General features: G+C 38.1%; 1 protein-coding gene across 2 annotated transcripts in view; it reads left to right on the forward strand.

The window, feature by feature from the left end:
- The window catches only part of LOC146647808 (netrin-G1-like), a 66395-nt gene that overhangs the window by 34064 nt on the left and 5465 nt on the right, over positions 1–26866 (forward strand). Inside the window, exons 4-6 of one of the 2 annotated variants that reach the window (XM_085390078.1) lie at positions 20440–20612; positions 24667–24693; positions 25881–25925. In XM_085390078.1, coding sequence (XP_085246204.1) covers positions 20440–20612; positions 24667–24693; positions 25881–25925 — 245 coding nt within the window. The remainder of the gene's footprint in view (positions 1–20439; positions 20613–24666; positions 24694–25880; positions 25926–26866) is intronic. The other variant, XM_085390079.1, reaches the window with a different exon arrangement.

The raw sequence follows: 26866 nt of genomic DNA on the forward strand, positions 1-26866 counted from the left end.
CAAGAGTGTCGGAGCCGGGGCTCGAACCGGCAACCTTCTGATTACAAGGCGAACTGCCAACTCTTGAGCCACGATTGCCCTAAATAGCAATAATAATAATAATAATAATAATAATAATGGATACTTTATTGATCCCCATGGGGAAATTACTTGTTTTTCTCTGCATTTGACCCATTCACTCAATAATGATAATAATAATAATTATTTGATGTAAAAAAAGTTTATAAGAATCATTTTATGCATTTTTCCATAGCATTACATTTTCAAATAACGGACAAATATTTGTGAAATCATGATACATTTGTGAATGTATTTTAACAATCTAAATATGCATATGTACAGACAAATACATAAAAAAAAAAATATATATATATGTTTTATTACATTACAGTGATTTTACGTTAATTTATGTAGCGAGTAAAAGCCACCGAGTAACTGCTAAGGGCCTCTATACTACTCATGCAAACTTTCAGGACCAAAGCTCTTACAGAAACGAGCCCAGAATAAACGGGACAAGAGGGTCGATATCAGTCAGATACGTTAAAATTTATTATTTTAAAAGAAAACAAAGGGTTTGCAAAAGGCCTAAAACATCAAAATGGGGAAGGTCACTAACGACCACAATATAGTTTTATTGGTGCAACCTGCCCATATGGAAAAGATATATATAAATCTTATAAAGTTTGTATCTGTCTTGTGTGAAACTTGTATGAAAAGCATATAAGAGTGAAAACAGATATAAGGTCCCTTGAAAAATTATATAATGAAACTTGTATGTTTTGGATACTTACTAAAACAATATATGAAAGTAATGAGAAAGTGGCCACTTTCATGAGTAATCACATTTTTTACTATTTCTTTCTGTATTCACAGTTTTTACCATTTCTTTTCCGTATGGGTGCCAGCAATGCAACTATCACCTGAGGGCTTGCTCTACCCCGGTGGTCCCAGATGCTCGCTGCTTTAAAAGAAACAAATCCACCCCAAATAAATACGAGCCCAACAGAACACTTATCGCATGCACTGTGTTTTAGTTCAGGCAATAATTGGTGCCACTAAAATCACTCTTAATAAAACTTATTCACTGCAAATCCACACGGAGCACCTCTAAAAGACCTAATTCCCCTAAGGTAAGAGCCCAGCTCCGGGATTGCACATTGCCCGACTAATATTGCACCAGCCCAGTAGAAATAAAAACAAACCCAGCATAAAAAAAAAAAAATCAGTTTTAAAAGGTGACCCTACTCTAAAACCAACTTGGGAGAAAAACGCAAAGAAAAAGAGAAGGAGGAAAAAAAACAGTGACAAATTCACATGTGCAGCCTGTCCTGCAGAAGGCAGTACAATATAAATTAGATTGTAGTGCATAAATATACTTTTTTTTTTTTTTTTTTTTTTTTAAATGTCAAATGTATTAAGTTAACATACCTCCAGCAGACAATTGTGTTTGCTGCACACCTGGCTTGTCTTCTAAAATCACTACTAGAAACATAAAATACAATAAACATCAAATACATTTCAACGAATTTTTAAAAAAAGCACTGAAAGAAAAACAGCCTGTACCTCGAAACTCTGCTGTAGAGGTTTAAAACAACCGTTTGTGTAGAAGACAATTAAAACTTCTCAGGCTCTTCACCTACTCACACAACAATTGTTCACAGCCGCTCATCAGTACAAATGAAACGACGAGCACCTGCTGCTACTTGGGTCCCCTGGGTCCTAAAGCCTTCCCCATTGCATTTACATTTGAAATGTGAAATCAAAGTCTATTGATGTAAATGTAACGATATTCTAGAAGAACAGTACAAAACTGTAAAATACACAGTAAAATACTTTTATATTAGGATTTTTTTTTACAGTGTAATTCAGAAAGATAGGACGCTGAGTACCACTCTTATAGTAACCTTTTAAACTTTCACAAGTGTTTAGTTTGCAAAGGCTAAGTTCAATGCAGCCTTTTTATTTAATTTGACCAGAATTTTGGGAGAAGGAGCAGACTGAGCTGATACTAAATTTCTTAATTATTTATCAGAAAAATAACTTGACAGACGAATGGCTGGAGGATTAAGAAATAATCATTGAGTCAAGCTGTAGATCAAGAGTTACCTTACTTACTTCAGTTAAGTGTTTGCTTTGAAAATCTTCTGGCCGTGCAGTCAATAGCCAGTCAAGACCATTACTGTCAGAAAAATAAATGCCTGAATTGGTGTTTGGTGTGATGGCTATATTTAGTGCACAACTTGCTATCTGTTAGGTTGTATACCTACAAAATATCCCAAGATGAGAAGAGCATAAACTCAACAATATTTGCTGTAACTTAGATGATGTCATGAGAGGGAGGAGCTGGGGAAGAGTTGGGTTACAAAGCACCTTGCAGATGTGGAGCAATTGTAGAAAACAATGTAACCATAAATGTGGTGAGATCCATAAAAGGCTATCAGCTAATAGCCTTTTATCAGCTGTTTTCTGATGGCAATGAGAGCTACTGATATTTTTATCAGTAGAATTGTTTTCTGATTATGAACATCCATTATTTTTGGGTAATTGTCCAAAAGATCTGTTTAATTAATTTTGCCATTCTGTCCACTGGCACCTAAAAAAGGTATTTGGTGCTGAGCTCTTTTTCAAGCCTATAACCATATTTGACATATTTTAATTTCAATACTCTTCAACAAGAGTCAATCCCTCTTTTTCCTATATTTAAACAACCATGCTTTGTTTAGTAAAATCAAGGGAACTTATGGTGCGCGTTTAATTTACATAAAGTGTGATATTACAGAGAATAATAGCGTTTTTTTTTTTTCAGTGAGTCATCAGAATGCCTCTGTGAGGAAAGGAAATGGAAACACTGTCATTTCATGATGCATGGAAATCACCCACATGATGATCATAAAGCCTCCACAGCTGCTCTCCAAATGGGACCTGTGCTGCTTTCTGCAGTGAGTTTATAGGAGGGTAACTAGGTTGGTAATGACCCATCAGATGGGCCCTAGGTGAATTAAAACAGTTAGTCCCTAATTAGAATTCAGTCAACTTCAATGGCAGATTAGAACCATTAGCACATTGGCTAATTGGTAGGAGACTAATCTTGTAATTAAGAGCATTTGCAGCTGATTAAATGGTAATCATCAGGGACACATCAGTGAAACGTGAATACATTTACAATTACCAGGCTGTTGTTCCAAATTTAGCCTTGCCTTCTTTAATAACGAGTAGATTTATGTTGTGTCAATGAGGTTTCCTATTTGAGCGAGCAACACTTTTTGTTTCAGAAGTAACAGTTTCACAGGTCTCTAATATTCTTATTATTACACTGCTCAAAAGATTAAAGGAACATTTTGAATACACATCTGATCTCACTTGGAAGAAAAACATGCTGGATATGTATACTAATATGGGCTGTGTAATGTGTTAGAAAAGAAAGGATGCTACATCGTTTGATGGAATTGAAAACTATCAAACTACAGATGATTGAATTAACAAACACCAAAACCTCACAGTAAAAAAATGGTTCTGCAGGCTTGTTCTTTTTCGGAAATTTCATTTTAATTGCTCAAAATGTTACTCAGTAGTTTGTAAGGCCTCCACATGCTTATATGTAAGCCTGACAATGTTGGGAAATGCTCCTAATGAGACGATGAATGCATCCTGTCAGGATCTCCTCCCAGATCTGGATCAGGGCATCAATTGAACTTCTGGACAGTCTGAGGTGCAACCTGCCTGTGTCAGTGGTATCAAATCCTTCATTCTCCAGGAACTGCCTGCATACTCTGACTACAATTACCACTCCCGGTCATGGTTATGAGCCAGAAGGAACCCAGGACCCACTGCACCAACACTGAGTCTGACAGTAGGTCGAAGGATTTCATCTCAGTACCTAATTGCAGTTCGGGCGCTGTTGCCGAGTCTGTAGAGGTCTTTACATCCCTTCATGGACATGCCGGTTGAGTTGGTGAGCACAAGGCCCACTAGCCCACCAACCGCCTCAAGGCACCCTCATGAAGTCTGTTTCTGATTGTTTGGTCAGATACATTCACACCAGTGGCCTGCTGGAGGCCATATTATGATGCTCTTGCACTCGGAGCTCTCCAAGAATAGTTGCCTGTCTCCTGGAATCTCCTCCATGCTCTTGAGACTGTGCTGGGAGACGCAGCAAAACTTCTGCCAACAGCATCATGATCATGTGCCATCATGAATTTGGAATACCTGTGCAACCTCTGTAAGGTCAGGTGTCACCTTATGCTACCTGTAGTGACACTGAGCCAATACAAATGCAAAACTAAGGAAAAATAAAAATATGAGGCAGGCATAAGACAGATATACAATACATTCACCATGATCTTTATGGAGTACATGATACTAGTACCAGTGAGACACCTTTTTAGCATCAAAACATCTTTAACGGGCGACCGTGGCTCAGGGGGTTGGGAAGCGTATCTGTAACCGGAAGGTCGCCGGTTCGATCCCGGGGCTCTCTGTCCTGGTCGTTGTGTGTCCTTGGGCAAGACACTTTGCCCTACTTGCCTACTGGTGTTGGCCAGAGGGGCCGATGGCGCGATATGGCAGCCTCGCTTCTGTCAGTCTGCCCCAGGGCAGCTGTGGCTACAACCGTAGCTTGCCTCCACCAGTGTGTGAATGTGAGAGTGAATGAATAGTGGCATTGTAAAGCGCTTTGGGTGCCTTGAAAAGCGCTATATAAATCCAATCCATTATTATTATTAACCTTTCATGACTTTCATTAAACAAGCTGCTGGAAGTATTCCTCAGAGACTTTGGTCCTGAATTGTGGACACAAGGCAAGATAGATCCATGCGTTTATGTTTTTTACTCCAACTTCTGACCGTACCAACTGAAAATAAATATGAAGCTCTTCAGGCAACATTTTTCCATTCTTTGTGCAAATTGTAGTATCAGATTACTGTTCTTATTTGGCAGGAGTGGCCTTCGCTGTGGTCTTCTACTGCTGTAACCCAACTGCTTCAAGACTGTGTTATGAGTTCAGAGATGCTCTTCCTCATACTTTGGTTGTAATGTGTGTATATTTGAGTTACTGTTTCTTGTGAACTTGAACATTTTGGTTATTTTCCTCTGACCTCAGGCATCAAAAAAGTATTTTCATCCAGAGAACTGTCTCTCACTGGATAATGGACCATTCTCTGTTAACCCTTGATATGGTTGTGTGGGAAAAACCAAGTAGACCATCACTTTCTGAAATATTTGCACCAGCCCATTTGGAACAATACCCATGCCACATTGAAAGTCACTCCTATCACAGTTTTTTCTATTCTGATACCAGGTGTGAACTTCAGCAGGTCATCTTGATGTGTCTACATCCTAGATGACTAACAGGCGTACCTAACAAAGTGGCCAATGAATGTACATATTTTGCAGTAAACATAGTCTTTCAATATTCATTCTTTTTTGTGTAAACATGAATTGATGAGTTTTAAATTGCAGAGATTGCTCCACAGCACAGAATAGCATCTCCCACAGATATCTTATTCTGCCATTCATTAGAAAGAGTAGCAAAAGGTTGAATGTGAGGAAAATAAGCTATTTTTCCCAATTTTCCACCTTGCCCCTGGGCATCAAATTCAATTTTTGACCAAAAGTTTGCACTGAGAAAGAAAAGAAAATAAACATACGATTTTTGTCCAGAGGTGGATCAGTAACTCACATGAAAGAGGGTGATGGAGGCAGGTGGGGAGAGACTGATTAGAGTTCCCACCAGCCCCAGCAGCCTTCTGGCTACAACCAAATGTGAAAGCCTTATCACAGAATGGCCATCCTGTCCAAGAATTCCCAGAATACTCCACAAACACTGATAAACTTTAACTGACGTATACACACAGTCTCTCTCTACCACACACACACACACACACACACACACACACACACACACACACACACCAGAATATTTAGTCTCAAGTTACATCCTGAAGTGTTTGTAAATGTGATGTTATTGCTCTGAACATAAATATTAAATTATTTTTTCACGGTGATCTATAAGTTAGGATTTGGATGTACATATTTTGCAGTGACACACTGTCTTTCAATATCCTTTTTAGTGTAAACACAAATTGTTGGTGTGGATTTATCCAAAAAATGTCATTTTCAAAACCCACAAACATAACATAGTAATGATAATTTTCCTTTTTTTGTTTATTGCATGTCATGATAATTTGGGGCTTTTTACGATTTTTTTTTTTTTGATAAAATATAGAGTGCGTATGTAACCCCTGACTCACTTTAAATGGTTTAGAACAGCCAAAAGTACAGACCAGTGGCTAGGTTTGACAAGATTACAATAGGAACTGAGGTGGATGCGAAATGAAATGGCTGGAGACAGGAAATGAGTGACAAAAGGTTTTTTGTTTTTTTACAGAAATGAAAATAAAATGAGACACAAATTCCACAATAACAGCAGTAATAGTAATAATAAGCCAGCATAAGCTTGTTGTATCCATTCCAAAACCAGTCTTGATATGTGTTTGGAATCATTGTCCTGTTGGAACCCCCAACTGTGTCCAAGTTTCAGCCATTTGCCTGTTGGTTTGAGGGGAAGTTGAAGATGTTGAGAAGTTGCCACGTCATAACTTGTCGTACTAAAGGCAGCTCAGTCCGCTTCCTACTGAATGTCTTTAAATCTGACAGCTTCATGCCCAAGAGGAAGGATTTCAGAGCAATGAAAAGCGTTTGGTTTCTCTATGTGGACAGCTTCAAATTTCAGGCAAGCTCGATGCTGTCGATTTAGGAGATGGACTCCTTTTTTTGATCAGCAGCCTCTCCGTCCATGGCAATGTAAAACTCATTTTACTGTGTACAGTGATCCAGCAGTTTTCAGTTCATGGCAGTCTTGAACCTTGGTGGTTCCTGGGTTGTTCCTAATCAGTTTCTAATCAGTTTCTTCCTAATCAGTTTCCTAATCAAACATCCTAATCAGTTTCTTCTAATCTAACAGTCACAGTTTGTTACACATCCAATTAACTTGCATTAGTTGTTAGAGCTGATGGTTGTGGAATCAGCATCGGTTTAGAAATGTCTTCCCAACTTGTCCTCCCAGTGCACTAGACAGGTGTCTCAACGACTCAGCACACAACTAGAATGCAATTAATAATTATCCTTCTAAGATATCAATAAGTTACTTTCCCACTATTTTCAGTATCGGTCAGTTCAATTATTGCTGTTAAGCAAATCCTTTTTATGCTGTCAAAGAGATCATTTGTAGTCAATCATGATTACTAACAAGAAGTTTATAGACATTCAAATATCATGTTTTGCCTAAACTGCTATACATCACATCTCTATCACTAAAATCTTATGATTTTTCACTGAATGTGCGTTCATCCATACAGCTGTAGTAGCTATCACAAATAAACTGACAATGTGCTTTAAAAAAGAAAACAGCAGCTTTTCCTATTTGGTTCATTTATAAAAGGCATGCAGATGGCATATCTTAGCAGATTCACATTACAAAAGTGAGGAACCTTGAGTTTACCTCTTAGGGCAGCAAAGAAAAGGAGTAGATTTCTCCTTTAATAATCTACGAGTTGTTTATAAAATGCCTCAACAGTGCTTTGATTCAAAATGTACCAATACTGTCACAAATCATCCCCTGTAATGATTTATTGTGACAGAAAGGAGATGGGTAAAAGGGAAAAGAATTGAAATGGAGTTCTCCTTTTCACCTTTTCTGAATAGAGAGTCAGAGAGTGCGGCACTGCTAGCTGTGCTATTGATTTCTAATGTTATTCCACATCAACAGAAAACAAAAACCTTGAACCATGCAAGCGGGCCCACCTTTCTCGTCTCCCTCTCCATCTTTCCTCACTTATTGATCAGATGTCTGCTTGTTAATTAAGACATGACCGCTACCGGCAGGTTGCGTGGTCACCGCTGCACATCTGCAGGGCTGCAGTGGGGCCTGGGAACGAGAGGCATCTAATCTATAAGTGCTAATGTGCTATTTCTCGTATTCTCCATGTCACGCTCTAGATTTTTTCACCTTTTCTCCTTTATTTCTTTCTTTGAGCATCACTGTTTCGTTCTCCTTCATTTCCCATTTTACACAGAACGGTCTCAAAGTAACATTAAAATTAGCAACTGTCAACAACATGGCTACGGTTGCCTCATGATGGATACTGTGTAAGATCACTTCAGGATCACAGATTGCTAAACATGAGGTTCTTTTTAGGTGAGACAGAACATAGAGAAAATCTGTGGTTTTTGCTCTGTTGTATGAACAAAATCACCTTAGTAGATAAAGCGCCTTTAGATGCGTTTAGATGAACACTGTCCTGTGTATGAAAGGATTTAAACACCCCCTGTTATCTTGCAAGTGCAATTTTGTAAATAAAATATTGATTTGTCTTCCGCCTGCTATTCATTTATTTGTTTGTGTCAATTTTTGTTAGTCTTTTTAAAGTTCCTGTCACAGTCCAATGTTGGGAAGGCAGTGAGGACATCCCAAATGCACACCAAAGCAAGTCAGGAAAAGTTGATTATGGGTTAATTGGGGAAAAAAGGATCAAGCAAACAAAACAGGAGGGTGAGAACAGAATAAAGACTGTAAGTAAGGCAAGAAATCTCAGAAGGCAATAAAGTAAACAGGACAAAACAAGGCTGGAATGCTTGATTGAACATCCAAAGACAACCTGGGAAGAGTACATTTGGAGAGACAGAGAATCTTGAATATATTGTACACTATGCCAGAGTGATGAATGGAAATAGACAGGCTAATGGGAAAACTGGGAGCAAGGTGATGTGGGTGTGGCAGACATGAGACTAGGTGGAAGGGGTGAGGAAAAGCAGCACTCTCACATATCTAGTATTAAAACTTGATATCTTAGCCATGAAAGACTATAGCACTTTCTAAGTTGACTGTTGGTTGGGAATTGTACAATCATTATACTTGTGTTTAGTGTAGTTAGTGTAGCTGTGTTTAGTGTTAGCAAAGATGCAGATTTTCTTCTCTTGTGTGAGTATTTGTCTGAAATGTTCATTTAATCAAAGTAAAAGGTCTGAGGTCCATTAAACAGCCTTCTTACTGACAGAGAAATTTCATGACACAACAAAGAAAAAAGCATTAAAAGAAGACGTTGTGCTTTTTCTTTGACTGATGTCAGTCGTGAATCTTTAGAATGACCATAGACTGGCTGAATATAGATCAACCAAGAGATATTGCTGAAATGCCACAATCATTTTCCAAGACATTGCAGTTGCTTGGTCATATGTTTTGTTAATGGTTGAATGTGATTGCTTTCAGAATGCACCTGTATTTTCATTTTATTTTCAATGCTGTGGTTTGACTGGTAGGTCTCACTGGGATGTATTTCCATTTTGAATAGGTTTAATTTGTAACAACTGACCATTATGACATCTTGATAAAAATGAATATTTTACTTTGCCATCTGTAGTAGAGTAATGCTGTGGCTGCATCGGTTGGTTTAGTTAGATATGCAACCAACTGGCAGATACTGCAAAAGCATGAATAGATTACAGTTGTTGTGGGTGAATACAAGATTGCAGATGGCATGCCTTGGCTAGGATTATGGGCTGTACTTGCGTAACTTTTGTGTAATAAGCCAGTTTTAAACTTAGAATAGACATGATATGCTAGTTTTTCTATCAACAGATCTAGTGCAGATCAGTGTAAAACACAAGCTTTGTAACACATAAGAGTTGTGTTGACATAACTGCAGGCTTTCAGAAATTAAAAAGAGATCCTTTATCCCCCACTGACTTTTTATGCTGACAAATTTTAAACCAAACCAAATTTTCAAAGACCAAAAATTATTTTATCCTGAACAGTTCCTCTGAGGTAGACATGGGAGTTATTCAAAGGCAATTTTAATAAAAAGAATAATAGGTTTAGATAAGGTATGAAACATTTTACTGTTATTTTACACTCCCAAATGTTCCCCTCAAGCCACAGAAAAACTTTACATCTCCCTCCCCTTGTGGGAATCCTAAGTGCATAAAAGTACTGTATCCCACATTTCAACTGTATCTTGCACTTAAAAGAAGACTAAATTTGTAGCTCTTCCCCAGTGCCATCACATGATGGTTACCACACCCCATTGAACTGCATAAAGAAGATCTAAACCCAGAGGATATCTATCAGTTTGTGTCTCAAAGAGCTGCACACAGGAATTGGGGAAAAGCAGAGTAATGACATTATGCCACGTTATCTCCTGTATAATGTGCCTACACATTTCCCTCCCTCATTTAAACTAGAACTGACATTTGAATATCATTCTATGCAAAAGATAGCCTTTTTACTGTCTCTGCAGATCTTTCTTTCAAGTTTCTCAGTTTATATCAGTGTTTGTAGCACTATAGATTTTCTCCTTAAGTCTTAGTTTAATCCATCTCCCATATTCTACAATTGAAGCCTGTGCTGCTGACAAATGGCAGTAGTTTGACCTTGATTGGAGAATGTTTTGCAAGTTCATAACATCACAGTGTATCTGATTTGGGAAATGCTTAGCAGTTTTGCTCTGCAGTGTGGTATTTTGTGCTGATAATATTGTAGAGCTGCTAGTTGTGTTCTAGGATGTCACCCTTAACAGGACTGAGAAGTGACTTATTTTAAAACTACTGCACAGAAAACCCATGCTCTGTGAATCAGCTTAGTCGCTGGGTTCTTACCATGGCTTGTTCAATTTTATACTTTTTCGTCCTGAAGAATTTTTACATGGAAATTTTCCAGAAACCAAAATCACCTTCTTTGCATAATTTCTCTTTCCCTCCCTTGTAGGAGGTTGCCCTCAGAGTGTGTCAGACCTTGCTGCCATGGCCCAAGATTTAACTGTGCACTAATTGCATTTAAATGATACCCAACCTACAGGTATATACAGTATGTAAAAATCTAAGTATAGCGTGTTAACGAGCTTGAGTGACCATTTATCATTATCAAGCTATAGAAAACATAAAAAGTCCTTATTAGTTGTTGTGTACAGTTACAGCACAGTGTATCTGAAAGAAATACTGATAGAGTTGTTACTTTTTAGGTTATTAATAAAGGGTGATTAATAAAAGGATTTTTGATATTTATGCTTTTTAAAAAATTCAAATTTTACATTTTACAAAGTTTCACTGACACACGACAAAGTGAATAGCTGGAAGGAGATATATTGTTCAAAGCACTGTGTCTCACTGTGACTTAAACACAGCTTTGTGTTTTGCAGTTTTTTCTTGTTAGTTTTTTTGTTACAGAATCTCTATTGCTGACACTGTAAATGCGAGCTTGCTCTTCACATAGCCACAGAAGCCAGCACAAACTGCAAACATGCTTGCACACAAAACAAGCACACCGACTTACTGGCTCTTATCCAGTCTTTTACATACAGTACACACACATACACACACTCCCAATCCTCTAAGCCCATGCCCTGTGAACCATGACAGCTGTAGCCAGCTTGATTGACAGAGTTTGAAAGTCAGGTTCAAGTGCAGGTTCACACGACCCCAGCATTACTCTGCTTCCAATGTAAGGTTCTTCCCAGCTCTGCCAACGCCTGCTCACTTATCTTCCACCAGATGTCTGTCACATGCTGCGATGTTTTCTGCCAGTCATCTCCTAGTCTCCAGTGTTTAATTAGTGCTCATTAAGGCCTAGGTTTTCTTTGTAAATAATATATGGTAGATAGAGAAAGTAAATCAACATAAGCAGTCTCCGGAGAGGCATCAGTCATTTTTCCAGTAAAATCATCACAAATTTTCTCTTGCTACATTTATTGTATGATATTGTACGATAAGGCTATACCAGAAGTGAAACAGACAAGGTTGCTTTGGCTTCTTGAGTGCTAATGCTATATGGGCATATAAAGGTTTATGTGGGTGTTTCCACTCTTAACGAATGCAGTGGCAAATTGTTTTCTCTCCTCTTCCTATTAAAGTGCTAAAACTATTTTCCTGAAAATATTGTATTAATGCTTTCACTCATCATAATGCACTAGGTGACTGCGTGCCCATGCAAGGGCCTATGCTGTCAGATATACTGTAGAGCATGCAGCCAAACTCTGATTTTCATATTAATATAGCTTTCCCTTTCTGGTTCCTTCACTACTTCCTCCTTGTCTCAGCTGCTTAGATCACATCACGAATGATACAGCTCTCCACCATGAGGAGTGAGGTGGGATTAGGGGGATAGACATTACCATACTGTATTCCTACATCAAAGCACAACCTCAATAATAGGCCCTGTCATGTAAACAAATCACAGGCTTTCAGGGGCAGTGGCCCAAGCCATGCAAATTCAAATTTCATTTCGCTTCAGCAGAAAATTGGAGCAGGGGGAATTAACTTGTGATCCACTCCTAATATTTCTCCAGCGTTTTGTGGAGCCTTGGCGGTGCTACTCTATATTTCAATGGGGAACACAAACAATTTGCTTGATATGTATTGCATAACACCGCGAAGAATGACAAAATTGGCCACAGCGTAGAGCGACAAAAACAAGCCTAATCGGACTCTTCAATTTCACAGTGACACAGGCTGCTGTAATGAGGTGACTCTGCGACTCACCAGCCTTTTTGTGAAAAACTTCAATGCCATCTGAAATGTGAAGGAATTCAATGTAAAGAAACCCTGGCAAGCTCACTGTGTTAGCTGGATTTGTTCTGTTCATGCTGTAGAAAGACTTGTGTTTTCTTTTCATTGCATTTTGATGTTATGCCAATTTATGAAAGGTAAAGGTGAGGCCTTCAAGCTTAAGAACACTGTACCAACTGTCAAGCATGGTGGTGGCAGCGTCATGTCTGGGACTTTTTTGCTGTCTGTGATATTTATACATTGCAGAACAATGAAGAGGACTACCTCCAAATTCTTCAATTTCTCCTCAAATCAACAGCTAGCTGGTAACTAGGGCCAAAATTTTGTATTTTAACATGACGTTGATCCCAAACACAAATTAAACCTGGTTCTGGAATGGATTAAGCAGGCTAACTTTAAGTTTCTGGAAAGGCCCCAAACTCAAACCTGTGTTTTGGAAAACCTGGTCTGTGCCAGGAAACCAACCAATTTAAATGAACTCTACTTTGCCAAGAATGATGGTCAAATATCGGAATTATGCCACACACCTGTTAATGGCTACACGCACCTGGTCAAGTTGCAATTTATTAACCAAGTATACACACACACACACACACACACACACACACACAATTTTTCAATAATAAATCCATACATAATAAATCAAATAATAAATCAATTCAAACTTGTGCACCCAATTGCTGTTTGAATGCAATTATTACACCCAGGAAAAACAAAACTTCAAAAAGATTACCATAGTATTCATACCCATTATGACTTCATGGCCACTTGTAATATCATTAAACCTTGACACTCACTGATATATATTTCCCCAATAACTGGTTTTAAGGTTATTCCAGAAATGTAAATATTGTCTTAGCCACTTAAGCCCCACGCCCCTGGTACCGGGGGAAAAAGGAGGAGATCACGTTTAATCGGTTATAACAGGGGTTGAGAAATATAAGTCCCAACATGTGTGGTATCCACAGAAACCTCTGAATCTCAGCTAAAATCGCTTATAAATCGTTTCTACAACCACCAAACACAACGAAAACAAGCCACGATTAAACGAGCAGTTACACAAATCCGCAAAACAAACAACACCAAACAAGAAATTCTCCAAACTTCATGTAACTGGCTAAAGACAGGCTGGTTATCTTCCAGAGCTATTACTGACCCCAAACACCAAGTTTCACCACGCTCTGACCAAAATTCACTGAATGCGTCGCAAAAGAAGACCACAAAAACACACACTGCGCAAATGCTAAGACAGAAATTGGCTTACCGTCCTGATTTCTGTTATTTTTGTCGTAGCCGGTAGCCACGTGATTATCAGCAGTTACCATGCCTAACTAGCTGCATCAGAGCCGTTTCCGTCAACAACCTCCATTTTAGACCCACCTACAGACACGTGACTGGACAGACGCCACATGCAGTAAATTTGGGCCCACGGGATTTGGCCTTGCAACTTCTGATTGGTTGAAGTAACATGACCGTGACATCGTTATTGTGCTCCTATTGGCTCAAACGAATAAAAAGAGGTGTCAATCATGCAAATTGACCAAAAGAAACCAAAGTTACAGCCCCTCAAATTTTAAAGGGCCAGTGGCCAATTAAATGCTCCATGCGCACGGCAGAAAAGGCCATGTAAATGTGTGGTTAATTCCTAGAAAAATATATTTGTAAAAAAAGCATTTTTAGGCTTGTTAATAAAATTAATTAATTTCTGCTCTTTAATACCTAAAAAATTCAACTGGCCTAGTGTCCAATGTGTACCAAAAATTGACATTTATTCATGTATTGATAGTGTTGTAAATTTTTCACTATTTCACTGTAGAAACAAATCAAAATAAATCTTTGCACAGATGATGTTTATATGTTGGTTACTGAATTTCTGGAATGAAATGTGAACTGAAGCATATTTTTAAAATGGTTATATGCTGAAAAATAAATAAAAGAAATTAGGCGAGGTTAAAATCTACTTCCTTTTTCTGTGTTCCAGTCTCAGTAACTTTTACACAGTAATATCTGCTGCAATCTTTACACCTCTGATGAAATTTCACAAGTGTTAGCTTTATTTTGATACCAAGATTGTAAGCACAGAGTTTGTAATTGCAGAGAAATAATCAAATAATTTTGGGCATTTCATTTTCGAGCACGAAGCTCAGAAACCCCTTTGGGGATAAAGAGGTTAGATATTGTTTCAGGGGAAATAATTCTTTTTAAAATAAAACAAGGACTTCTGATTTTCTTATTTTGGAGCCCTGTAGCGTACTTGCACTACAGTGTTCATTCAAACAGCCACCATCTCTCTGTTAGGTGGTGGCCTTTTTTCTGTCTTTCCCAGCAACACATTGACATTCTAAAACTCTCACCAAGGCCAAAGTTTCCCTCAACAGCCTTGATCTCTCCATATCTGTCAAAGCTATCACTGGTCAGGATATGTGAGGCTCAGTACAGTGTCTTGTAGAGAAAAAGTGTCAGGAAACCTCAGTATGTATTTATACAGCATGGAGGCACATTACGGACTCTGACCATGGGTGACTTGTGTGAGGAAACAGGTGAGATATGGAGCTGAGGGAGACTGGTTTGCTCAGTCTTATCAGTCAAAGTGTCGGCCATGGGTTAAATCTCGAATGAAAAAGGGAGAAAGGCTATCCATTCTAAGATACTGTGTGTCCATTTTAGAAAAAAAAAAATCTGACAGTAGTACCAACATAAACATTTTCAGCTTTTTTAGACAATTTTCTTGCAGTGATGCTCTTTGACAAAATAGGAATAATAATGAATAATAATAATAATAATTTAATAGTATTAATCTGTTGTATTTTTTAAGTGTAAGTTATATGGAGGTGTTCTTATTTTGCCTGTTTTCATAGCAGTGGACAACGCTCTAGCAGTTTATATCCTAACTATGTAGAAGTGTTAGTTTGCATGCAACCACAGTAAATTATATCATTTCAAGAATCCAAGTTGAACCAGCTACAACAAGGCACATCGCACATTAACACATTAACATGAAATAATATTTATAGCAGCAACAAATTAATTGAAGTGGTAAAAGAAAAAAAAGGGCTTCCAGCTTCCTCCTACAGTCCTGCTATTAAGTTAATTAGTGATTCAAAATTGGCTATAGGTGTGAATGGGACTGTAAATGGTCTGTCCCTCTGTGTTAGCACTGTGATGGAATGGGATCTGTGGAGGGTATATCCTGTCTCTTGCCCTGTGACAGCCGTGATAGACTCATTAGATAAATAACTAAGACGGATCGATGGATGGATGGACCTAAGATAAAAAAGTAAGATGTGAAATAAGTTAGAAACAGAGAGTTTGTAGCATTTAAGCTTTATGTAGCTTTTTGGTAGACATGGATTTGGTGATTTATTAATCTGCTAACAGTAAAATATTACTGGAACAAGTTTATATATAACCAACATCTTCTTTAATGTCAGTGGTCTGCACACATGTTCCTGCACACCAGCACACTTGATTGACTGGACCTATGTTCAGGCTAAAGTTAGCAGCGCTATCCTGGGAATTATAAAAGGTAAAGGCCAGACTCAGTGCACCAGCAGACCTTTTCAACATGGAAAATTTGTAGGAAAAGTATATATGTTACTAATAATATTGATTCTGTCCTAATAAAGTGCTTCAGAAAACATAAATTGCAGACAGGTTTCTCTTTCATCTTAACTGTATCTTGAAAGTGCCGTTAAACTAATGCAGAAAATGTAATCTCACAAAATGATTTTTTTAAGTCTGTTTCCATTGCACTTTGTCACTTCTTACTTTTATTTGTTCAATAACACATCAACTTTGCCTTTCACACAAACCTGAAAGATTTTTTTTATAAAGTGAATATAAAAAGAGCTAGATCAAGATGCACTTAGAGAGCCCGCAGTAACCAATGAGACCTTGAAACCATGACAGCTAAATTGAATTTGTCACCCATCAATTATATCATTCATACCGGTCCTTTAGCTTATATAGCTTGTCAAAAGGAAAAAAGAAGTATATATTTTTTCAGATTCAGACCAGTGCAGAAGCAAAACATTATGTTCCTCGAGTGCCCACTTGAGGCTGGCTCCACAAGCCAACTGTGGTCACCTTGACCTCTTTAAGTGGATATCTAGTCTTAGATCGAAAGTGACAATAATTTAAGGAACTAACTCAAGGAATTCAATCACTTGACCATGATTGTATTGCATTTTAAAGGGAATTATCTAATATGATTCTTTAAGGTAACGTTCCTAACAGACTGTCCAAGAAGTCAATTTTGGGGGTGGAATTACATTTTTATTATTCATGTTAATAAGCACAAATTAGTAGGTACCTAGTGTGATGCCTCTTTTCTCAACTAAGATTTCTTGTTATTAAAATGTTTGAAATGTTTTCTTAAATGAAATTGTAATAAAAATATAATTTTTATCAAAATAGTTTATTACAGTGGTTTATTAGTCAGTGCTGCTTCACAATAATACGTTTATATAACTGTAGAAAACAGCAGTAATTACAGGTATTTGTCTGAAGTAAAACTACACTCTAGTAGATAAATTAATGGGGGGTTTTTTCCGTTTGGAAAATCCAATTTGACGGTTAGCAACAAAAATGTAATAAAGGGAAATGAAAAAAGAAAGAAAAACTATAATAAAAACAAAAAGAAAGTTTCTCTAACCTGCCAGTTCAGGCTCTCTATTTAACTTAAGTTCTGTACTTCTCTCTTGTCTTGAATCAGTGATGCTAGAAGCTGTCACAGGGAAGAAAAGCTGTGTTAGACATAGTGAGCCTGTCAACACAGTGCCAAGCAGCTAGGAGAAGCCAAGGTTAGGCAGCAGCCAGAGGAGAAGAAAAGGCACTTCTGCTGTCTACTCGAGAGTATCAACAGAAAATAAACCAAAAATCCATCTTGCTTAATAATTTGCTAATTGCATGAGCAGGCAGCAAATTTAGTTGGAATCAAGATCCGTATGTCTCTTTATTTTCCACATGTAGCAAAAATTAGCAGTATTATAATGTCTTCTTTTTTAATGTCAAGATTAAAGACTCCTTTTGCTTTATTTTGTTTTGTTTTGTTGACAGCAGTAGTAGGATGAAACATCTATTCCACCCTGTTAAATCTGCAGTGTTGCTCCTTTTAAATTACCACATTTTAAAAAATTTTCTTTCTTTGCACAGCAGCAGTCAGCTGTTTTGGCATTTGAAATAGAGTTCATTGTTACTTTGTTGCATAATTGACTGATGGGAAGATTTTAATATTTTAGTGCTAGTTACCTGTTTGTGTCATTTGTATTTATTGAGATGCTCATGTTGTAATTGTTTAATAATCCCCTCACTGCAGACAAAACACGCCTATATCAGTACTGAACCAGCAATTATAAAATGTGTTTTTATAGTGTTTTGAGCTCAATAGGTTGGAATTACAGGGGACCGCTTTCCTCTTGTGGCCAAAACCATTTATTAAAAAATAAAATTCTCTGATTTCAATATGACAATGCCAGTGGCAAAAGCGTCACATCCCCAAGCTCCCCCGAGTCCACATCCTCTACTCTATCAGCCTGCTAGCTGCACCGGTCGGGCCTGATGATCCAGATTTTGCTGGTTTTTAATTAAGTGGAAGGTCAAATCTCATCGCTCTTGACTTCAGGGAGCTGATGCTGTCTGCATGGCAGAAGAGCTACACCCAGTCATTAATTTTATGAAGCGGGGACTTTAATTGATTAAAAAGTTAAGGACTATAGGGAATGCGTGGTAAGAGGCACTAGTATTTCATTGCTGTGATTGTCGTCCAATATTCATCGCAATTTATAATGGTTGCTAATGAGGAAAGATGATTTGTGTGCGTGCATTTAGACACAGATAGATAGATAGATAGATAGATAGATAGATAGATAGATAGATAGATAGATAGATAGATAGATAGATAGATAGATAGATAGATAGATAGATAGATAGATAGATAGATAGATAGATAGATAGATAGATAGATAGATAGATAGATAGATAGATAGATAGATAGATAGAGACTTTTTCTATTCAATTCGGTTTTATCTATACACAGCCAAATCACAACAGTCAGTCACCTCGAGGCACTTTATATATTGTAAGGTAAAGCCCCTGCAATAATACAAAGATGATCCCCTTTGAGCAAGCACTTTGGAGGCAGTGGAAAGGCAAAACTCCCCTTTAACAGGAAGAATCCTCCAGCAGAAGCAGTCACAAGGATGTGACGACATCAATGTCACGATGTCACACAAGTCACGATGGTTTGGGGGAGAGGGGAGGGAGACAGGACAAAGACATGTGAGAACCAGAGATGAATAAAAACTACTAAAGTTGTGTATAAACGCAGCATGAGTGAAAAAGTATGAGAGAAGGAGAAACACTCACGCATCATGGAAAGCCCCAGTAGCCCAAGTAATGTAGCATAACTAGGGTTGGATTCAGGGTCAGTTTATCCAATTGTCATTGTACATACTGTAAGTAAAAAAGGAAAGTCTAAATCCTAGTTTTAAAATAGTTCTGATATTATTGTGCTGATGGTTATTTAATGTCCTGTTTTTATCTAAATTCTACTATTATTTTATGTAAAGTACACTTTTGAGCTTCTTTTGTTGGTATTGATTGAAGTAGGCCATGGCAGAAATAGTTTGAGAACCGCTCCTTTAAAGCTTATTCACTGACTCTCTAATTCTGTTTAACAGCAATACCAGACGGGGTCTAGTTTCCTTTGTTTCCCGCAGTTATCTATCATTAAAGTGAGATGTCACAGTAAGGCCAGAAAGTCAATTAGAACAGATGTATTTCAGATTGCTGCTGCTATTTCTTTGTCTCATGTTCAGCGGTGATTATAGGAAACAGATACCCAGATCCTGACTCTCAAATGAGAGAAATCTTCCCTCGGAAGCACATTGTAAAAACAAACATAGGCATGATGTGAAACCATGAGCTGACCAAACCTCTGGGGAGGTCTCCCGTGTCAGATTCACTCAATGGCCTGCATCCCAGCTGTTTCTGTATCAGTGCCCTCCTCCTTACAAGATCTGAGGTCACTAGCTGTAACCTTTTACCCTCATGGGACTGAAATCAAATAAAGGGAATTATATTTGGAACACTTACTATATGAAACTGTATTATCTCATTTGGCGACAAAAACAGCTTGTTCTGCCTCGGGTAGAGCTCTTTCCTTGGAGTTAACACAAATGGAAAAAAGGTTATATTCTAAGTGTACGTAGTTTACTGTCTGCTCATTCAGGTTGTTTAGAAACACTCAGAGGAGACTCAAATTGCAAACAGCTTGTTTTTTTTTCAGCAAGCATAGGCGCATGCTTCTTCCATGTGGTCAGAAGGGAGGTGGATTTGGAGCGCCTGAAAGCCATCCGCCCTTTTCTCTTCTCCTGTCAGGAGAATCTGTCAGCTCTGCCACAGTTCGGTCTAATAAACCAGCTTTGCCAACTGGTAGGGTTTCCTGCCTGGAAGCTCCCTTGCCAAATAACTTTGAAGAGAAAGAAAAAAGGAGTATTCTCTGGCTGCCCAGCTTCTCTTTATTGTATCATCTCTCTATCAGATCCCTGCTTTGTGCTCAATTAGCGAATCTTACAGAGTGCCTTTCATGTAGAGCAAGAGTGGCAAAAGTGACCTTATTCGCATTGCCGTTCTCTCCGCAGGGGCAGTAACAAATGAGGCCTTGTTTTTTTTAAAGGAGAGCATAATGAAGCTTTGTGGAGGAACGATCCAAGTCAGATAACCCACCAGGATTTTAATTTACCACTGTCAAAAACTTTGAAAGCTGCAAAAAAACATACCGAGGGCAGGGTATGCATATTCCCTCCAGAAAGTATTGATTCAATGGATGCAGAATGATGCCTATTCATGTCTCTGTCTTTTGTTGTTATTCTTGTGTCTCAGGTGCAAGTGTAACCTGCATGCCAACAGCTGTGTGTTTGACAAGGGGAAGCTGGGCTGTGAGTGTGAACACAACACCACAGGGCCAGACTGCAGCCGCTGTAAGAAGCACTACCATGGAAGAGCCTGGAGTGTGGGGTCCTACCTCCCTATACCCAAAGGAACTGCAAATATATGTAAGTACGGAAGCGCTTGTAATGCTATGTGGACAAGCACTGGCCATGCAGCTAATTTGCAAGTGGCTGGCAGCACATTGTTTCCACTCTTGCTGCTTGTTACCAATAAAGGGAGCCACAATGAAACATCTCTTTTCATTCTCTTTGAGAGCTTATTCTGCCTCTTTATGATTTCAGCTCTTTGCCACTGCACTGCATTTTTGCCAGATGCTGTTTGTAGCCTAGTTTTTTGACTATGTTTTCTAATGCATTGTAGATTTAACAAACTGCATACTGAGGACTTGCATGTCACATCATATTTGACAATGATCAGTAGTATAACTTGTATTTTTGACATTTGAGGTGAAACTCGTTAAAAGACCCATGTTTACATTGTGACAAGCTGACTGGTGAATAGCTGGGTATTCCAAGAGTGCACAGCCTTTCAACATAGTTTACTCAAATCATTTGTCAAGAGAAATTACAACATATTAGTTATAAACACAAAAACATTAAAATATGAAAAAAAATTCATAAATAAAAAGGGTGAGCTTTCATTTATTCAATATTCATTTCATGTAAAGTCAAATAATATAAGCTTTTTTGTGTTTTCACAAAAAAACAATCAAACTCAATTGTCTCAATTTATTAGAATAAATGATGTACAGCTTTCCAAATGTATGTCTATTTAAACATTCGGTAGATTACCAAGAATTACTTGGTAAAGTGTGGTGTGGTTTGGAGCAGATCAGCTTTTGGCACTTTAAAAGCGGTCTTTGGCTCATCTGTATTTCTGGGTCATTTGTTTCTTATCTGTCTTGACAATACCTGGTTCAAGTCTGGCAAGTTGGCTGGTTAGTCAAGCACAGTAATCTGAAGGTCAGCAAACCATTTGGTAGTAGCTTTGGTGGTGTGGGTAGATGTTTGGTACTGCTGGGAAAGGAAATCAGCATCAAGCTCTTGATAATACTAGATGCACTAGTATTTGTTCTCGCTAATGATTTTTTTCAGATCCTATAATTTTCTTATTTTGATATTGTATTAAATTGCTACTTATAAATAATTTTAAAGTATTTCCAAGTAGTTAGCAAAGCCAGTATAGAAAAAATATAGAAAAATACAGCGGAAAAAAAACCCTGTTCACATTCATGTTTTGTCAGACAATAACCAGATGGGCGACTCAGTCCAAACATGTGACATATGGATGTATGTGTATGTAAAGGATTCATCGGTGTCACATTTAAACATACTGAGTAAGTCTCCATTTTTCAGTGTGAAGGGTTAATGTTGGGAAGGGGAAAGCTCCTGAGCAGGTCACAGACAGCTTTCTCCTGTCTGACAAACGTAAGGCATACTATAGCGAGCTTTAACAGAGAACTTTAATCTCTCTGTGTCTAATATTGCTGCAGCCAGCAAGTCAAGGCACTGACACCAAAGGACACCTTGTCCATATCTCTGCATCTGACGGAATAGAAGTATTTTGTGCCCTGGGATGCGAACGCAATGGGATCACTGACTCAAATTCAATGTAACCTGTTAGTCTTAGGGTCTTTGCATCACTGGTAACCTATTTTCTGTATTTCATTCATTTAGTATTCACAATTAAATAAGTGTCAATAGTCCTCCTACAGTAGTAACACTTTAACATTGAATTTGTTATTGCTACCTCAACTCCATGACAAGTGTGAATTTGGTATCTCTGAGGCAGAAGGTGCTCTTTTGCATTATCCCCATTATAATCTTGGACTGGAGTTGAGTCACATTTATCAAATCCCATGCCTGAGGCAGGGGGCTCATTGCTTCAATAAATCTAATACAGCCACGCAGGGATATGGTGGTAGACGGCCAGGCAAGGCCAGATGGTGGAAGATCTAGCCCTCTGGTCCCCCATTCGCTCTGATTCAGCCTCCAGTCAGAAACACTCTCATAGCAGCCGTCTGCTGGGATTGACAGCAAGTTCTTCAGATGTTCAGTTTGATTGTCTCACTTGAATTCTCAGACATCGTGTTATGATTAGATTTGTACAGAGATATGGTATTGCTATCGATCCGCTGTGTTGGTAAATTTGTGCAGTAACACTAGTTTTCTTGCTCTTCTAAGGGAAATTTCTCATTGATGGATTGGATGATTATTCGTTCATTAGAATTTTTTTTATCAGTCTCCTGTTTGCATGTATGCACGCTAAGCTGTGTGCACGCACACGCATGACATACACGCTCACGCACCACACTCGATTGTGTGTGGGAGTCTGTTTGTGGGAACATTTGTGAACTCTAAGGAGATATTGCTGGATTTACCCCTACACCTCCTCTGTGTTATGAATCTCCTGGCAATGTGGTGCTCACTGTCAGATTGACAGGGTGTTATTAAAAAATCCAACACTTGGCCGCATCTGCACTGAACTGATGAAACCAAGGTCTACCCATATCAAAAGCAATATTAGCAGTTGTTTGGAAGTGGCATAAAATGCAATAATGTTGCACATGGTAGTGACGTAACAATATTGGTCCCCCAGGTGTTGAACGAACACACTTTAGTCTTGAATGATTCTTATTTCTAAGCTTGGGTCCAATAATATGCCTTTACCTATTATGTGAAGCTCATTTTTCCCATGAGGATATTAAACATACAGCCCTTATATTACCACAAATATGTGGAACATGCGAAATGTAATTACGATTTAATAGCTTTCATCTGTCATCAAGTCTTCCTCTTTAATCTCGGAAGTCATTTATCTCACCGCTAGGAACAGGGCAGGGTCTATTACATATTCAAAACCACTGTACATGCAGATATATGGACATACGTGACCCTTCATCTAATAAATTTTAGCCCAAAATGGTGCACTGAGTTGCTAGGGGCCATAGCTGTCAGCAGCAGAAAGACTGAGAGTGATTCAAATCCATGATTTTCTGAAGTAAATAGCTCTGTGTGTGTGTGTGTGTGTGTGTGTGTGTGTGTGTGTGTGTGTGTGTGTGTGTGTGTGTGTGTGTAGGTGGTGGTGGTGGGGGAAAAGGGGTGTTGTCTGTAAGTTGCCTTCAGAGCAGAAGAGGAATCACTTCAAGAATTATGTTGACAGTTCACTTTGCAAAGAGCGTCAACTCATCTTGTGTTCCAAAGCAGGTTCAGAGGTTAAGGCAGGTTGGGTCTGAGAGTTTGATCAGACTGTAGAATGTGCTTTGGCTTCAAAGGGCAATATTGTTTGCCCTCCATTTCTCACATAAAGCTATGAGTGAGAAATTGCAGTCTAAATGTGCTTTTTGCAAATTGGAGCTCAGAATCTCTGATTTTCCGTTTTTTTCAACAGTTGTTGTAACAGGTAATTTAGTGATGAATAGGCTGCAAACAATATTAAAACCCCCAGTGAAACATAATCACGTGACGCAAAGTGATAAAGCTTGTGAAAGGCATCCAAAATTGCACTAATCCTGGAGTCACATTTGCTTGGTGATAAATATCACACAAAGATGGTGAATCCACAGCCAGATCGAAACACACATGGATTGTCAGGTTGTCATTGTTTGCAAATGTGTGTTTTGTTTTAAGACAGTTGAAGGTAATTTTTTGTTGTTCTTCTTCCCCAGTGTGTTTAATGAGCTTTTATCTCTCTTTTCTACATATTAGGAAGTTCCATGAACCTGACAATGAAAGACGATTACAGCAACTAGCATTTGTAGATGACGTTTGATGTGTTGATTCATTCATTCAAAGATGATATTGAAAAACGGTGAACATAAGCCAAAAGCAGATGAGAGAGAAAAACTCTGTTTATTGAAAACATGAATGAAACTGCTGATGACAAGACTTTTTCAATAGAGTTTTGATTCGGTTGACATTTTGTTGCCAGCAGGCCTGTTATTATCATCAGAAGAAGGCGGAGTGGTCAGGTTCTCTTTAGAGCAATACAGTAGCTGCTGCTAATCAGCGAATGCACTGGAGATCAATGTGATAAGTGCTGGTGTTTTGTTTTTTGTTTTTTCAAAGTAAACAGCACCATCAACAATATTTTCTCTCACAAGTAAAAAGAAATGAGTCAATGCGTTAATGATACATTATTTCCTTGCTCTTTCCGCAGGTATTCCCAGTAATCACAGACCAGTGCGTAAGTTGATCAGGCTTTTTTATTGGCATGCTGACTAATATTTTCCTCCCTCAGTCATGGCTAACTCTTGTTTGACTGATGATGTTGTGTGAGAAATTGTGCTGTACGTTGCCATTACCATTGATCAGCATGTTTTCCACAGTGGGGAAAAAAATCCATCCTACCAGGGCACTCATGTAGAATTGAATCCTAATACCCACGTCTATTGAGGGGGTGAAACGATGCATGGCGTGAGGTTGAGTTTCTCCAGTGTAGTTCTAATAATGATCACTGACATAAAAGTAAGAGTGTTTGAAAACTTTAGAGTTTATCCTACTAATAAAAATTTAACCTTTTAACATTCCTCTAATTTATTTCAAACCTTTTCCACATTCCAGCAGTTTTTCATATTTCATGCTGCCGGTTTTCATAGTTTGAAATGATTGTTTTGCCATATTAAATAAAAAACAATGTGCATTAATTCCCATATGGCACTAAATCAGTTACACTTCTTTAAATTAAGCTATCAAATTTCTGGGTTTTAATTATACCATAAGCCAGTCTGAATAATCTTTGAGGTTTAAAACAAATTCAGATCTTAAGATTTGCCATATTCATTACTTTAAGCTATGCATAAATTGGATTGGTGGTTAGAAATATTATGTATATTTGGTAGCTATTATGTGAAAACTTGCAAAATAATGGTAACAATTGATACATCTTGGTACTGGCGAGTTTATAAAATATGGTGGAAGTCCCGAGTGTCTGGCCAGTGTATCAGAATGATTTTTCCTTTCCAAACTAGAATATTTGTTCTAAGCGCACAGACAGATATTTGCCCTAAAGAAAGGAAAACCTTTTTTTTTTTTAAATGAAGGTGTGGTTCCAGCCATGCTTCCCTCTGCATGTTGATGCCTGAAGGTGTCTCCACATACTGGATAACAAAAGCAGCTACCATGCATACACATTGCTATCTTTGTACTGTGGAAAATTCATTTAAGCTGCATGCACACTATTCTACATTAAGCCATTTACTACTCCAAATGTATGGCAGGAATCTTCTGGAAAATTGGACATATCTTTGGCCTGATAAAGGTCATTATTGTAAAAACCAGCAACTATGCATGCTGTCCCTGTGCTTTAACTAAATAACAGCATGACTTATTTGACAGCCAGTGTAATACATAACCTTTCCCATTTTTACACAGATCGGGCAAATGCTTCATCTCTTGGTGTTGCAAATCGTAATCAAGGTAGGCTTATTGGCTTTGTAACTTCAGCATGACATTACCCATAGATAAAAAATTATCGACTGGTTATTGATTGACCGTTTGGAAAAAAACAAAAGTGTAATGTAGAATATGCAAATTCTTGTGTGCAGTAGGTTGTCTTCCCAAAGCCCCAATGCTTTCATCCTGCATGCAAACAAACACACGCTGGTCCTTACAAGGCAGACCTTTTGTTGTGAGAACACTGCAGGGAATGGACCACATGCCTCATGATCACCGAGTCCACAGCCTTCTAACCCCTTTGATCATGCCCTTTTTTTAATTACCCAGTATGTTCTCTAGGGGTGCACCCTTTCTGCCACGTTCTGAAAGGAAAAAAATGAAGAAGAAGAAAAAACAGGGAGAAAAAAGAGGAGAAGGAGAAGGAAGGAGAGAATAGGCTCCAGGGGGGGTTTATGTAGATTGATCTCCAGCTATCTCCAGATAATCCTCAAACCCAGATTTTCTGTGTAGTGTGTGTTAAGTCACATCTGCACCACTGCTCTCACAACCAGGAGAGAAAAAAATTAAAAGAAGACTTTGAGGATTTCCACAATTAAGATGGGGAGGGGGGTTCCCTCTTTTTTTTCTTTTTCTGGATTTGTAAAACTGTGTATGAGATTAAACAATAATCTAATCTTTCTGCCGTCAAAAAATAATTAAATGAAACTGGCCATTAAACAACAACTCCATCAAGAATTTTCTAAATCAAACGTGACATCTTTAAATGGATTATGTTACTCCACCAGTAGTTTGAAGCAGACAATGTTTTGAGTAATTATTTAGAAAATTATCTGTTAATTTTCTGTTGATTTGTGATATATAAAACTAAAACCTTAACCTGAACACCCGCTGATTTAATTGCTCTTAAGTGTAAATAGCATTTACAACAAACCAGTCTGGACTATAATAATGGGTATATAGTT

This window comes from Rhamphochromis longiceps, linkage group LG18 (genome assembly GCF_057381845.1).
Source record: "Rhamphochromis longiceps isolate RC_006_pf linkage group LG18, R_longiceps_female_GT1.1, whole genome shotgun sequence".
Lineage (NCBI taxonomy): Eukaryota > Metazoa > Chordata > Actinopteri > Cichliformes > Cichlidae > Rhamphochromis > Rhamphochromis longiceps.